General features: G+C 31.3%; 3 protein-coding genes across 5 annotated transcripts; 1 reads left to right on the top strand and 2 right to left on the bottom strand.

The window, feature by feature from the left end:
- Positions 1–10: 10 nt before the first annotated feature.
- On the bottom strand, positions 11–3081 carry LOC103575792 (uncharacterized). 2 transcript variants are annotated; one of them, XM_008555730.2, is made up of 2 exons: positions 2995–3081; positions 11–1855 (listed from the first exon to the last, which is right to left on the bottom strand). In XM_008555730.2, exon 2 carries the CDS (start codon positions 1844–1846, stop codon positions 314–316), a length of 1533 nt encoding a protein of 510 aa, XP_008553952.1. In that variant the 5' UTR covers positions 1847–1855; positions 2995–3081; the 3' UTR covers positions 11–313. The 2 variants fall into 2 exon arrangements, with proteins under 2 accessions (XP_008553952.1, XP_008553976.1); XM_008555754.3 differs by lacking the exon at positions 2995–3081 and adding an exon at positions 2474–2939.
- LOC103575931 (Pre-rRNA-processing protein TSR2-like protein) lies at positions 2995–9811 on the bottom strand. Its single transcript, XM_008555937.2, has 5 exons — positions 9667–9811; positions 9149–9230; positions 8696–9059; positions 3370–3518; positions 2995–3311 (listed from the first exon to the last, which is right to left on the bottom strand). Exons 1-4 carry the CDS (start codon positions 9733–9735, stop codon positions 3515–3517), a joined length of 519 nt encoding a protein of 172 aa, XP_008554159.1. The 5' UTR covers positions 9736–9811; the 3' UTR covers positions 2995–3311; positions 3370–3514.
- On the top strand, positions 4580–8674 carry LOC103575941 (NPC intracellular cholesterol transporter 1). Of its 2 annotated transcripts, XM_008555947.3 has the most exons (10): positions 4580–4685; positions 4786–5032; positions 5105–5175; positions 5249–5464; positions 5723–6924; positions 7196–7314; positions 7413–7574; positions 7730–8000; positions 8082–8203; positions 8409–8674. In XM_008555947.3, exons 1-10 carry the CDS (start codon positions 4594–4596, stop codon positions 8592–8594), a joined length of 2688 nt encoding a protein of 895 aa, XP_008554169.2. In that variant the 5' UTR covers positions 4580–4593; the 3' UTR covers positions 8595–8674. The 2 variants fall into 2 exon arrangements, with proteins under 2 accessions (XP_008554169.2, XP_053596614.1); XM_053740639.1 differs by lacking the exon at positions 4580–4685 and having other exon boundaries at positions 4946–5032; positions 5105–5164.
- Positions 9812–11823: the final 2012 nt, after the last annotated feature.

Raw genomic sequence — 11823 nt, forward strand, 5'->3', positions numbered from 1 at the left:
AGGCAATTGTAGTTGGTAAAGCTAGAGTATAGTAGAGGTAATGTCTGGGTCTCATGACCCACAGGTTAGGCTTTAAATTGTCTAATTAAAATAATTTTATATAGTAATTTATTGGTGAACGGTCTGGTGTCTTAATGGCGCCGAATTGACCACAAGGTTTACGACCCTGAACCTCTGTCTTTAATCAGTACTTGGATAGGTTATTTAAAGTTATTAATTCACTCCACGGAACATGCATTCGTAGATAATAAATATAGTAATTGCACTTTAAAATCACGTAATAAATAAATAAATAAATAAATATGTAAAATAACTACCAACAATTGCTACTGTCACTGAATTTATTACTCTCGTAACACTTAATAGCCTTGCGTACTTTGTCCGCAAGCTCGTTTATTTTTTCTTCACTTAGATAATCACCGTAATTATTTGATGATCTAGCAAAAGAGCGCTTGGGCACGATCGCAGACAGCATCAGTGTTATCGCGGGTATGGAAAGCCCTAGAAGGAACATTGGATTCATCATATTTTTCATTCCATGTTTCATAAAACTCTGGAACAGCTCGCCCCAGAAACTCGTCTCCTCTGGGTGACGACCCATCTTGCCGTAGAGCCAGGGCTTTATTTTCCCCGTCTTGGCGATGTAATTGTAGTAATGAGGGTCATAAGACTGGGCATAGAGTTGAGAGTAGTAGACGTTGTCTTTGGGTGGAGGCGGATGATTTAGAGCAGAGAAATGAGCACTGGCGTCTTCATATGGAGAATTATTTATTGGCGCTCCTGGTGCGTAACCGGGACTTGCTCCCGGTGGTTTCGTGTAAATCACTTCGGGCTTGGACCCATAAGGTATCGGGCCTAATCCCATGGGGCCTGTAGCTACAGGTCCTAGTCCAACGGGCCCAGGTCCAGGTCCCAGTCCGACTGGTCCAGGACCTAGTCCAATCGGCGGAGGACCTAGTCCTGGTCCCTTGCCAATGTAACCATGACCTAGACGTGGTTGTATACGTTGACGATATCTGCTAATCGAGTTACGATAATAAGGACGTCGTCTCATTCTTGGTATGTAATCATGGCGACTCTGTAACGTTGGCTGATACAATGGATACGTTTGATAAATTTGTGGCTCAGGTTGTGTGTCGGAAATTGTTGTCATGCTTGTAACTGACTGTAGATTAGATACATTGTCAACTTGTCCGTTACTTGATTGCTGATTAATGTCCATTGATGATGACGATGACGCTGAAGGTAAAACCTGGTAATATTTAGTGCTGTCGACATTAACGGGATTGACTTGTGTGTCTACTTGAGAGGATGTCATCTGCAAGTAATTATCTAAAGCGTACTGGGATTCAGCGGGAGTTCGTGAATTTAAAAAATTACTAAGCGCATCGTTGGAGATGACTGATGATGAGCCGATTTGCCGGGACGTGGCTTGCATTTTATTAAAATTACCACTTTGATCTGTCGAGTATTGCCGTGATTGTATTTGCATAGTAGACGTAGAATCGTGTGCTTTGATTGACGGGTTTACTGAAGACACTTGATGCGTCAATGTACCCACTGAGCTTGCATGTAAATTACTAGGTGCTTTTGATGACTGCTCACCAGCTTTATTATTTAAACCCACGTTAATTGACATATTCGAGGTGTTTTTATTATCATGGAAATAAATAGTCGCCGGTGCGTGTGGATCTGTCGTATTATTTAATTTTCTCCTGTCATAATTTACATGATAATGTGTTTCATCAGCAGTGTACTCGGTATTTTCTGTTAATGGATTTCCTTCATAATTTAATTGTCCTTGACAAATGGCGATCCAAAAAATCAACAGCCAGAGTATCCGCATTTTTTTTTTCTGAAAACCAGTAATTTAATAATTTAAAAAATTACAAATAATTATGCAAATTAATTTTCAAATTTAACTAATCTGCTGATAATCAGATCGCGACTGAAAAAATTTATTTAATTAACAAAAAAGTTAAGATTTTTTTTTTTAATTTCTAGAAATAAATAATCATTTATTTTTTTCTCTCCGATTGCACTTAACTGTTATTATATTTGCTCAACCCATTTATCTAATGGACTACCGATTTACGCGTAGATTTTCTTGGAAAAATTTTAATCCAAAGCGTAACGGCAGAGTTAGCACTCAGCTTATTTGTGAGCTATTCTACCTTATCTAGACATTGAGTTCATTACGGTAAATTATTTATACTTTTAATCCAAAATCTTCATCATATAAATTATAAGCTACCGCGCAATTATTATCACACGACTTTGCTCCAGAATTAAATTACTATTTTTTTAAATTATTTAATTTACTCCTCAGAAACATTTAATTTTTAAACCGCAATAATTCAAATTTAAATTTTACCGCTAATAAATTTACATAAGCAAATATAACAATGAACTTAAAATACATAATTAATTAAATAAATATAATTAAGTAAACAAAAACCACATAATAAAATACCGTTATCGCGTGACTAAAAGCGTATCACATTTGCCATGAGCAGACACCAGAGTGACAAGTGTACTTTACATTAAATATATATATGTAATTTTTTTTCTAAAGCTAGAAATGTTAAACCAATGACCCAGAGCTAAAATGAACTTGAGCGACCTGTAGGAAGACGTCGCCCAGTCGATGACTTTCTAAAACCGTTATGTTTAATCACTGAGTGTGTGGGTAAAAAATACAACAAAACAGAAAAAAATTGTCTATTATCAAATGAATTTAACAATAAACTGATATGACAGCTGCCCGGATTTCCAGAATTCCATCTTAAAACCTTTACCCGCATCAGTAAAATCTGCGAGCACGTGAATGTGATTTGAGCTGATGATTCAATAACGGCAAGTAAACGTGCGGCGTTTGATATAATCGCGTAATAAATCAGTAATTAAATGAGCATGGTGAGTATGAGATGTCCGGGTCGCTCGTAATTCGTTCTATCAGGGCATCACGGGCCAACGAATCATCATCGGACTTACCGTACTGTTAAATTATCGCAAACGTCAGCTCTTGAATAAACGAAATCAATCACGCACGTTGACGATACACTTGGACCGTTTACTTAACTTGTATACGATCAATACCAATTATTATTATTACTATTATTAGTATTGTAATTTATTGATCGTATAAAGTATGACAGATTACTATTGCTATTTGTTACTAAATAAATCGATTGATTTGCAGTTGATATTACGCGAGCAAATATTTAAATAAAATGAAGATGTTTGCGAGAACACATCCATCGGGGAGAGAGATGTCGGAAACACTGAACACTGATGGGATGGATCATGTTCTGGAATGATGAGAAAGGCGTACACGTTATATTCTCTTACTATACATTTACTACCTACCTTATAAACTCCCTACTTTTATTAAACTCAGATCCAACTCTTTATCGCCACACGCGGCACAACCACCGGCATTGCCCGGTTTTCTTTATCACCTCGCAGAGCTTCTCCTACTACTGGGACAGGTGACCGTGTCTCTTTTATTAGCTTACCTACATAAAAAAAAAAAAAAGAAAATGTAATACGCTGTGTTATGTTATTCGTCCACTGCCGGTTGGTCACTTTCAAATTACCCGAATAATTTTGTTGAAGAAAGTTTTTTCTCTAGGTCAAATCTACTTGTAATATGACACCTTTTCTAGGTGTAGATATATTTATGAAGATGATAAGTTAAGCGGCTGAAATAATTCAATGGATTTATGGAAGCATTAAAGTTTTATTGATAAATAATTGTATAAATAGTTTTGAGATAAAAGGATAATCAGTTGTTGCATAAAGACGCGTGCCATTCGCTGTTTTTACCGTTAGCTTCTTCTTTACTTCAACAATTTTTTAATATTTATTTTTTCAACGCATGTCTACGGCATACAAACTCAATAATTGCAGTATGACCGCAATTATCAAGGCGTTAAAATAATTATTAAAACATTTAACGATTATTATTATTTTTTATTACAGGAATTATGGATTTACTGGTTGTATTTAATTATTAATTACGTATGTATAATTATATGTAGATATTAATTTACGATATTTATCACTGCATAGAAAAATTTTATTTTGGCGCGAAAAAAAATTTTTTAAAACCAGAATTTTTTTATCGTCCCAAGGAAATTTTTGTTTTCAATTTATAATGCAAAAAATTTTTTTGAGGTACGTAAAAATTTTTTCTGTGCAGTGATAAATATAAATTGACATCCAGATGTAATTACACATATGTAATTAATAATTTAAAATAAACAGTAAAGTAAGCTGACCAGTAAGGCCGTAATTCCTATAATTCAAAATAAAATAACACTTATGGTACAATAAAAAAAAAACTATTGTTACGGTTGTAATTATAATTATAGTAATAATTACAATGATCAAGACTCATTGAAGCTTGAGACTAAACGCCCACAGCTTTAAAAGCCGGGTTTGAATCGCGGCGTGCGATTCCCGTGACAATGAGCACGATCATGTTATATAATTACTTTAGATTACATTTAATAAATGATACATGGCACCAGAGATTCGAATCATCAGATACTCAGTCCACATTCGGATGCTGAACCCTGCGGCATAACTATGGAGTCCCCGCGTAAATCGTCCAGCAGCACGCGGACTTGTCGCGATTCGATAGTAAATTTTAAATTGAACTATGGAAAAATATTTAACCGGTAAATTTCGTTGATTTAAATAAATAAATGTACCGTTAATTAATTTAAACTAGACAGTTAGGTAGTTTACGTTTGTGTAAATAAACAAGTTATTTTTCAGAATCGGTCTGAGTATAGGGAACAAACCGTGGGTATGGTTAATAGCATCGCTTTGTATAAGTGGAGTTTGCGGTCCTGGATTGTCATTGTGGCGGGAAGAAGTCGATCCGATCAAATCCTTCATTCCTGTGGATTCTATTATACGGAAAGATGCTGCCTGGGTCAAGGAACACTTCAATGGCGATCTTAGATACGAAAGTATTATCGTTACTGCTCCGAATGTTCTAGATCCTCAAGTACTTGAAGCGGTAAAAATAAATGCATGTCAAGTATTTCGATAATTTTTTATTATGACGATAAAAATAAAATTTTTTCGACAGATCAATGAAATTGAAAACAGCGTCAAGAGCATCGTTGTCCAGAACCAAACGTGGCACGATGTATGTGCAGAGTAAGAATCTAATAAAAGTTATTAATAGTTTTTTAAATTTATCGCAGACTTAAGAATTTGTTTTTTTAATTAGATATCTTACGTGGTTTGAAAATGGAGAGACAAACATCGATAATGACACAGATCAACTTCTGATTGAAGAATTGAGTCCACTGAAAACTTTGATGTCTGGGGATAGTTGCATTTATCAATCGATTTTAAAAGTTTTTAGAGAGAATGAAAGTCATGCCTTGAAAAATTTAACACGAGAGTCAATACTTGAAGACGTAACTGCTGCTTTACGTGACACGTAATATTTGAATTGTTAATTATTAAGGCGCCTAGTTTTGAAATCGTACCCAAAAAGAAAATAATTTCTTGGCGGGAAAAATTTTTACTCTCCCAAAAAATTTTTTTTTTACCCGAAGAAGTTTCTCTAATATATTTTTTTATAAATATATTAAGAACTAAACTTTTAATTTTGTGGAAGTTAAAAATTTTGAAACTAGCCGCCTTTGTGATATTAATTTAGTTTAGCAAGTAAAAAAAATCTCATTCGATTTTATAGGGAGAAAGGTAATATATTAACGGACATATCACCATTACTATCGAGAGTGGAGTATGATAAAAGTGGCAGAGTAATTGGAGCAAAAGCAACAATTTTAAATTGGATTTTAAAAAAGTCTAACATACATTCGCCGGAATGGGAGCTGGAGTTCATTGAGAGAACTTTGTATTCAAATCGCAGCTTGCCAGAGGGCATGAAAATTTATGCTGTGGCAAAAAGAAGTTTTATCGATTGTCTTAACGATGTTATGAGAAATAACATAAGTATACTGTGCTGCGGGTTATTTATTATTGTTGCCTACGTAATAATAATGATCGGTAAATGCAACCCGGTTCAACAGCGTATTTATTTATCATTGCTAGGAGTTTCGGTGGTAGGTCAGGCCATTTTGTCGGGTTTCGGAGTTTGTTTTTATCTGGGATATGCATACGGACCAATACACTCAGTTTTGCCGTTTGTGTTACTTGGTATAGGTGTCGATGACATGTTTGTCATTATTCAAAGTCTCGACAGCTTAACCGAGAGTGAAAAAAATTTAACAATACCCGAGCGTATTGCACGCGCACTTGAACAATCTGGAATGTCGATAACCACAACGTCATTGACAAATATAATAGCTTTTGCTATTGGCATGACAACCGTTATGCCTTTTTTGTCATCATTTTGTATGTTTGCCACAATGGGAATTTTTTTCTTATTTATTTTCGAGATAATGTTTTTTGTGAGTTGTCTTGTGTTGGACGAAAGACGATTAGCGATGAAGAGAGACGGATGTTTCTGTCAATCTAAGATCGACTGGAAGCCCAATGAATGCAGCCAGAAGAATTTGCAAAAACAAATATTTGAAAAATTTATCGGCCCATTTGCTATGAGACCTAAAGTTAAAATATTTATCATTTTGATTACCGCCACTGCACTTCTGATAAACGCCTGGGGAATCTATAATCTGGGACAACACTACGACCCCTTATTGTACTTAAATCAGGAGTCTTATCCCCTGAAATTTAACAATAAACTTATTGAGTATTTTCCCAAGTACGGAAAGAGGGCTAGTGTTTATTTAGCGGGAATTGATTACTACGAAGACCGTGAAGCACTTGGTCAATTAATTAATGTCATTGCTAAACATAAATTTGTCAATAACAAAACTTTGGATCCCTGGTTTATTGCTTACAGCAAATGGTTAAATAATAAAACACGTGGTATTTATACATGATTTTTTTTTTATATCACGGAGAGAAATTTATGGTGACAATCTTTATATTTTATGGGAATTATAGGAAGTATTCTTAGTTATGGAAATTTTTCCTAGAAATTATGGGCACGCATTCCATAATTCCAAGTAATTATTACGGTATTCTTATGGGTTTATTTTTAATAAACTAGGAACAGTTGCCGTAACTTTGTCTCTGCATTAATTTAATGATGATCAGTATTTAAGATAAAAATGAAATAAAATAATTTTGTGTACAGAAATTGATAGAGACGAATACTATGGGTCACTTTCGGAGTATTTATTAACGAGAAAAGGACAGTCGTATGTTAAAGATATTAAATTTAGTAGACTGCCAACAGTTGATTACAATATTACGGTAAAATGAATTTTGGAATTTTAAATTAATTATAATAAAGTTGATAATTTATCTTCTGATAAACGGGTTAATGAATTTTAAATACCATGATTTTATAGACTTCAAAATTCGAAATTCAACATATTCACATCAATACAACGGCTGATCAGTTACACGCAATGCAGTCTATACGTGAGATAATTAAATCTGTTGATTTTAAACGGGGCATTGATCATGCTGCAATATTTTCTCAGGAATATATTTCTTGGACGGCAAATAAGGTAATAATTAAATAATTATACACCCAGTATTTAAACTTTCCGCTATTTTTTATTTCACGGACACGAATTTTAAATGTTTTCAAGATCATTAAAATTTTGCCGTAATAAAACTTTATCAAGAACTAGTGACTACAGAAAATTGTTTTTTTTTATAGATAATTGGAGATGAGTTGACAAGAAACTTATGCTTAGAAATTTTAGCTGTCAGTTTAGTTACCGTCATACTATTACGTGATATAAAAGTATCATTTTGGGTAATCTGTTGTGTTGTGTTTACTCTGATTGATCTGTTAGGATCATTGTATTATTTAGGATTGACTATTGAAATCTCCTCGAGTATTATCATACTGATGTGTGCTGGATTAGCTGTCGACTATGCAGCTCATGTTGGATTAGAATTTACTCGAGTCACTGGTACTCGAGATGGTATATTTTTAATATATTTATAGTAAATAAATCCAGTAAATATTTGTATGCACAGTAGATTTTATTTTTGTTTTTTTTTAGAGAGGTCAATTGCTACACTTGGTGCGATGGGCCCTGCGGTATTTAACGGGGGATTGAGTACCTTCCTAGCCTTTGTTTTACTCGGTGTTAGTAAAGCTTATTTATTTAGTACATTTTTCAAAGTAAGTTTTTTTTAGTAAACAACTCCACTGTAAAATTTTATTGCAAGTGAAGTGAAAAAGGCAAAATGGGAAGTAAAAAAGGCAAATAAACTCGCGTTATTGATATTGTTTCATTTTTTGGTAGCTCATTTTGCCTCCGTCCTTCCTTCACTATTTTTATTACTTGAAAAAATTTAATTATTAATTTAAAAAAATTTTTTTCAAGCTTTTTACATCAGTAGTAGTATTTGGACTATTCCATGGGCTATTATTTTTACCAGTGATATTAAGTATATGCGGATCAAACGAAAAACCAAAAGAAGTAGATGTTAAAACAGATCATACTACATTGGATTCAAATAAATACTCTACTATTCCAATTCCTTCATCTACTAATAATAATAATAAGTAAATAAAAACTGTAAAAAAAAAAAAAACGAAACCAACTGTTGGATAGCAAATTTATAAATTTTTATTAAATAAATTTTTTCATAATTTAAAACAATTATTTACTTTCTTCGCGTCTTAACTTCCGTCCATCCATCATCAGCACGAGCAGCAGCTTCATCAGTCTCCATATCTACATCATCTCCATCAGTGTCCGAGGAAGAATCCTCTAAGTTATTCGCCAGAGAACCAGTATGCGATCTGTTTCTCTGACTTATAATTTCTTCTCGCGATAGAATCCAGGGTTTTAGTGTCGGCAATTTATCTATTTCTGACTGAACTAATTCTAAATTACCTTGGCTGCAGTACTGATTAAATTTGAGTAAAATATTTGCTATCTGTTTCTCACTCTCATCTTCCAACTGAATTTCGAACTCGTCATCCATGCACTCCTTCAATTCTTCTGCTAGTCCATCATCTGACAAGTTTTCTACGCAATTATAAAAACATTAAATATTATAAATGAATAAATAAATAAATTTTTATTTTAGTATTATTATATTAACAATTTATTTTTACCATTCTCATTTATAAAGCTGGTGATGTGATACAAAAAATTACTGACACTGTCTTTAGATCCATGCCCATGTTCAACAGCCATCTAAAAAATTAAACCAATGAAATCTCCATTTTTTGACATTCGTTTCTTATCAATTAATTTTTTAATTTATAAAATAAATGACCAAGTAATTAATCGTGACCCAGCATCTAATCTTCGCAAAATAAAATTTAATCTTTTTGTCAATCATTAATATAAGAAATAAAATTGACAGCTAGATATAATTTGAAAATTTTTTGAAGTTAATGCGAAGTTTAGTAAGTAATTAATTTAAAACTTTTCACACTCAACAATTGACTTTTTTAGCTCAATAATTATAAATAAATAAAATGTCACTGATTAAAAATTTAAATTCGAATATTGAGAATTTAAATATTTACATGTACGGCAAAAATTTTAAATTTGAGGTTAAAAATTTAAATAAACCAGTCGAGGTAAAAATAAATAATGAAATTAAAATTTTATTGAAATTACTTACACGTAATGCTGTCCAATTACTAAATAATCGTTGTGTCGCACTGATAAATAAATCTTTTAAATCAGCCATGCTTGTAACTTATTTATTTGAGGTTAAATCTGACATTAAAACATAATAATAACAACAACAATTTCAAATAATCATAATTCAATAGTTCAAGTAACTGCTGCTGCCTATCGCGTGTCAAGAAAACTAAATCTAAATTTTTAAATTCCCGCCAGTAATTTTGAAACTTCAGCCCGTAACGACCAATGAATTTAAACCTTACCCAGACTCAACGGCCAATCAGTTTCCTCGACCCCCCACTCTTTGACAACTACGCATTCGTTTGCGCATTTCGTCAGTCAGTGATCGACCTCCATTTTATTTGCACGCGTCTCTCTTCAAAGCAGTTTTTATAACCAGTACGATATTTAATTTAATTAAATTAGTTTATTTTAATAAACTCGATGTATTTAAATATTTCCCGGTTTAAATTTAATTTATTCATAAATTTTTGAAAAGTGAAATTAAATGAGTGATTTTTAATTGAAATTTAAAATCTCGTGGCTCCGGAGCTTCAAGAGCCGGTAAGTTGATAAAAATAATTATTTTAATTTTAATTACTACGTAATGAATATTTAAATTTAATAAAATAATTAAAAATCTATTTAACTAAATCTAGGGTACATGAGATTTAAGTCAATTACCTTGACATCGATGGTTTAAAAAAAATTAGTGAAGCCATAGAACCGCAGTGTGATATTAAGCTGGATATTGATGAAAAAAATCTAGACGAATAAAATTGAACATTGGACATTCGATTTATTACATGTGAGTACACTTTTTTTTATATTCATTCGATTTGATTAGGGAAAATACATATCACTATTATAAATTTATTATTATAATTTTCTATATTTATTTATATTTATATTTATATTATTTATAATATAGACATCATGGCACTCTTATCGATTCGCTTGTAGGATATAAAAAAGGCCTAGATTATTTTATTATTTAACTTGCTAATTATCAAACATAATTAATTATTAAATCTTTATTATTAATTATATGTGATAAAAAATAGCAGACTTTAATTGTTCAAAAATTAAAGCAAATATTTATTTGACCAAATAAATTTTTATTAAAATTTTTTTCTTGATTATAATCAAGAAATTTTCGAAATTTTTTAAAAATTTATTTTATACGAATTTGAATTTTTAAGTGGGAAAATTTAGTCAAACTTCCATCGAATCATTTTTATTTTTAATATCGATGTTTAAAAATTTCACAATAATTTAAAAAAATTTCTGTGCAAATATTAGAAAAAATGGGTGAAAAAGTAACTTGGAGCGGAACTTGAATTAATTTTTTTTCCCGCTTTTTTTTTAAATTAAAAAAAATATCAGTTGTCTGCTAGTTAAATTATCGTAATTATTTACCCATAAAAAAACTTATTCTAAGCATATAAAGTAACAATTTAAAAAAGTTAAATTAATATCACTTATATTGACATAAATTAAAAACTGAATGTGTGTTTTGATAATCCATATATCAGCAATGATAAATTTAAATTAACAGTCAATGTCATTAATTATTAACGATCAACGACATAATTTATTCTCTTTGTAACATGTCATTATTTATTCAATTGATTTTATTATTTTATCTTACTCTGAGTAAAAACCAACGAGCTCATTCATTTCAACATTCATAAATTTCCAAATATTTAATACTGAAACACGCGTTAAATTATCGGTACATTTTTTATAATAATTAATAATTAATATTATTTATTAATTTCTACAAGTAATTTCCTTTTATCCGGCATCGAAAGCCGACTCTCGCATACAACACGCAATATTATTTAAATATTTATATTTATATATATTTATATATTCTGTTTTAATCACGACATTATTTTTATTTATACACAAAATTAGTTATATTTATTTATATATATTTATAATTAATAACTCTTATAAATTATCATGTGCAAACATAGATAATTATTTTAATAATTAATTAATTATTAGTATCATTATAATTATTATTATTGATCTATTACAATTGTATACAGCATTATAAAATTAAAAGATTTTCGATGTTGAATACAATTATAAATCTCCATATTATCAGCACACATGATTCGATAAAATATCTCGCGATATACAT

Source organism: Microplitis demolitor, chromosome 7, assembly GCF_026212275.2.
Source record: "Microplitis demolitor isolate Queensland-Clemson2020A chromosome 7, iyMicDemo2.1a, whole genome shotgun sequence".
In the NCBI taxonomy this organism is placed as follows: domain Eukaryota; kingdom Metazoa; phylum Arthropoda; class Insecta; order Hymenoptera; family Braconidae; genus Microplitis; species Microplitis demolitor.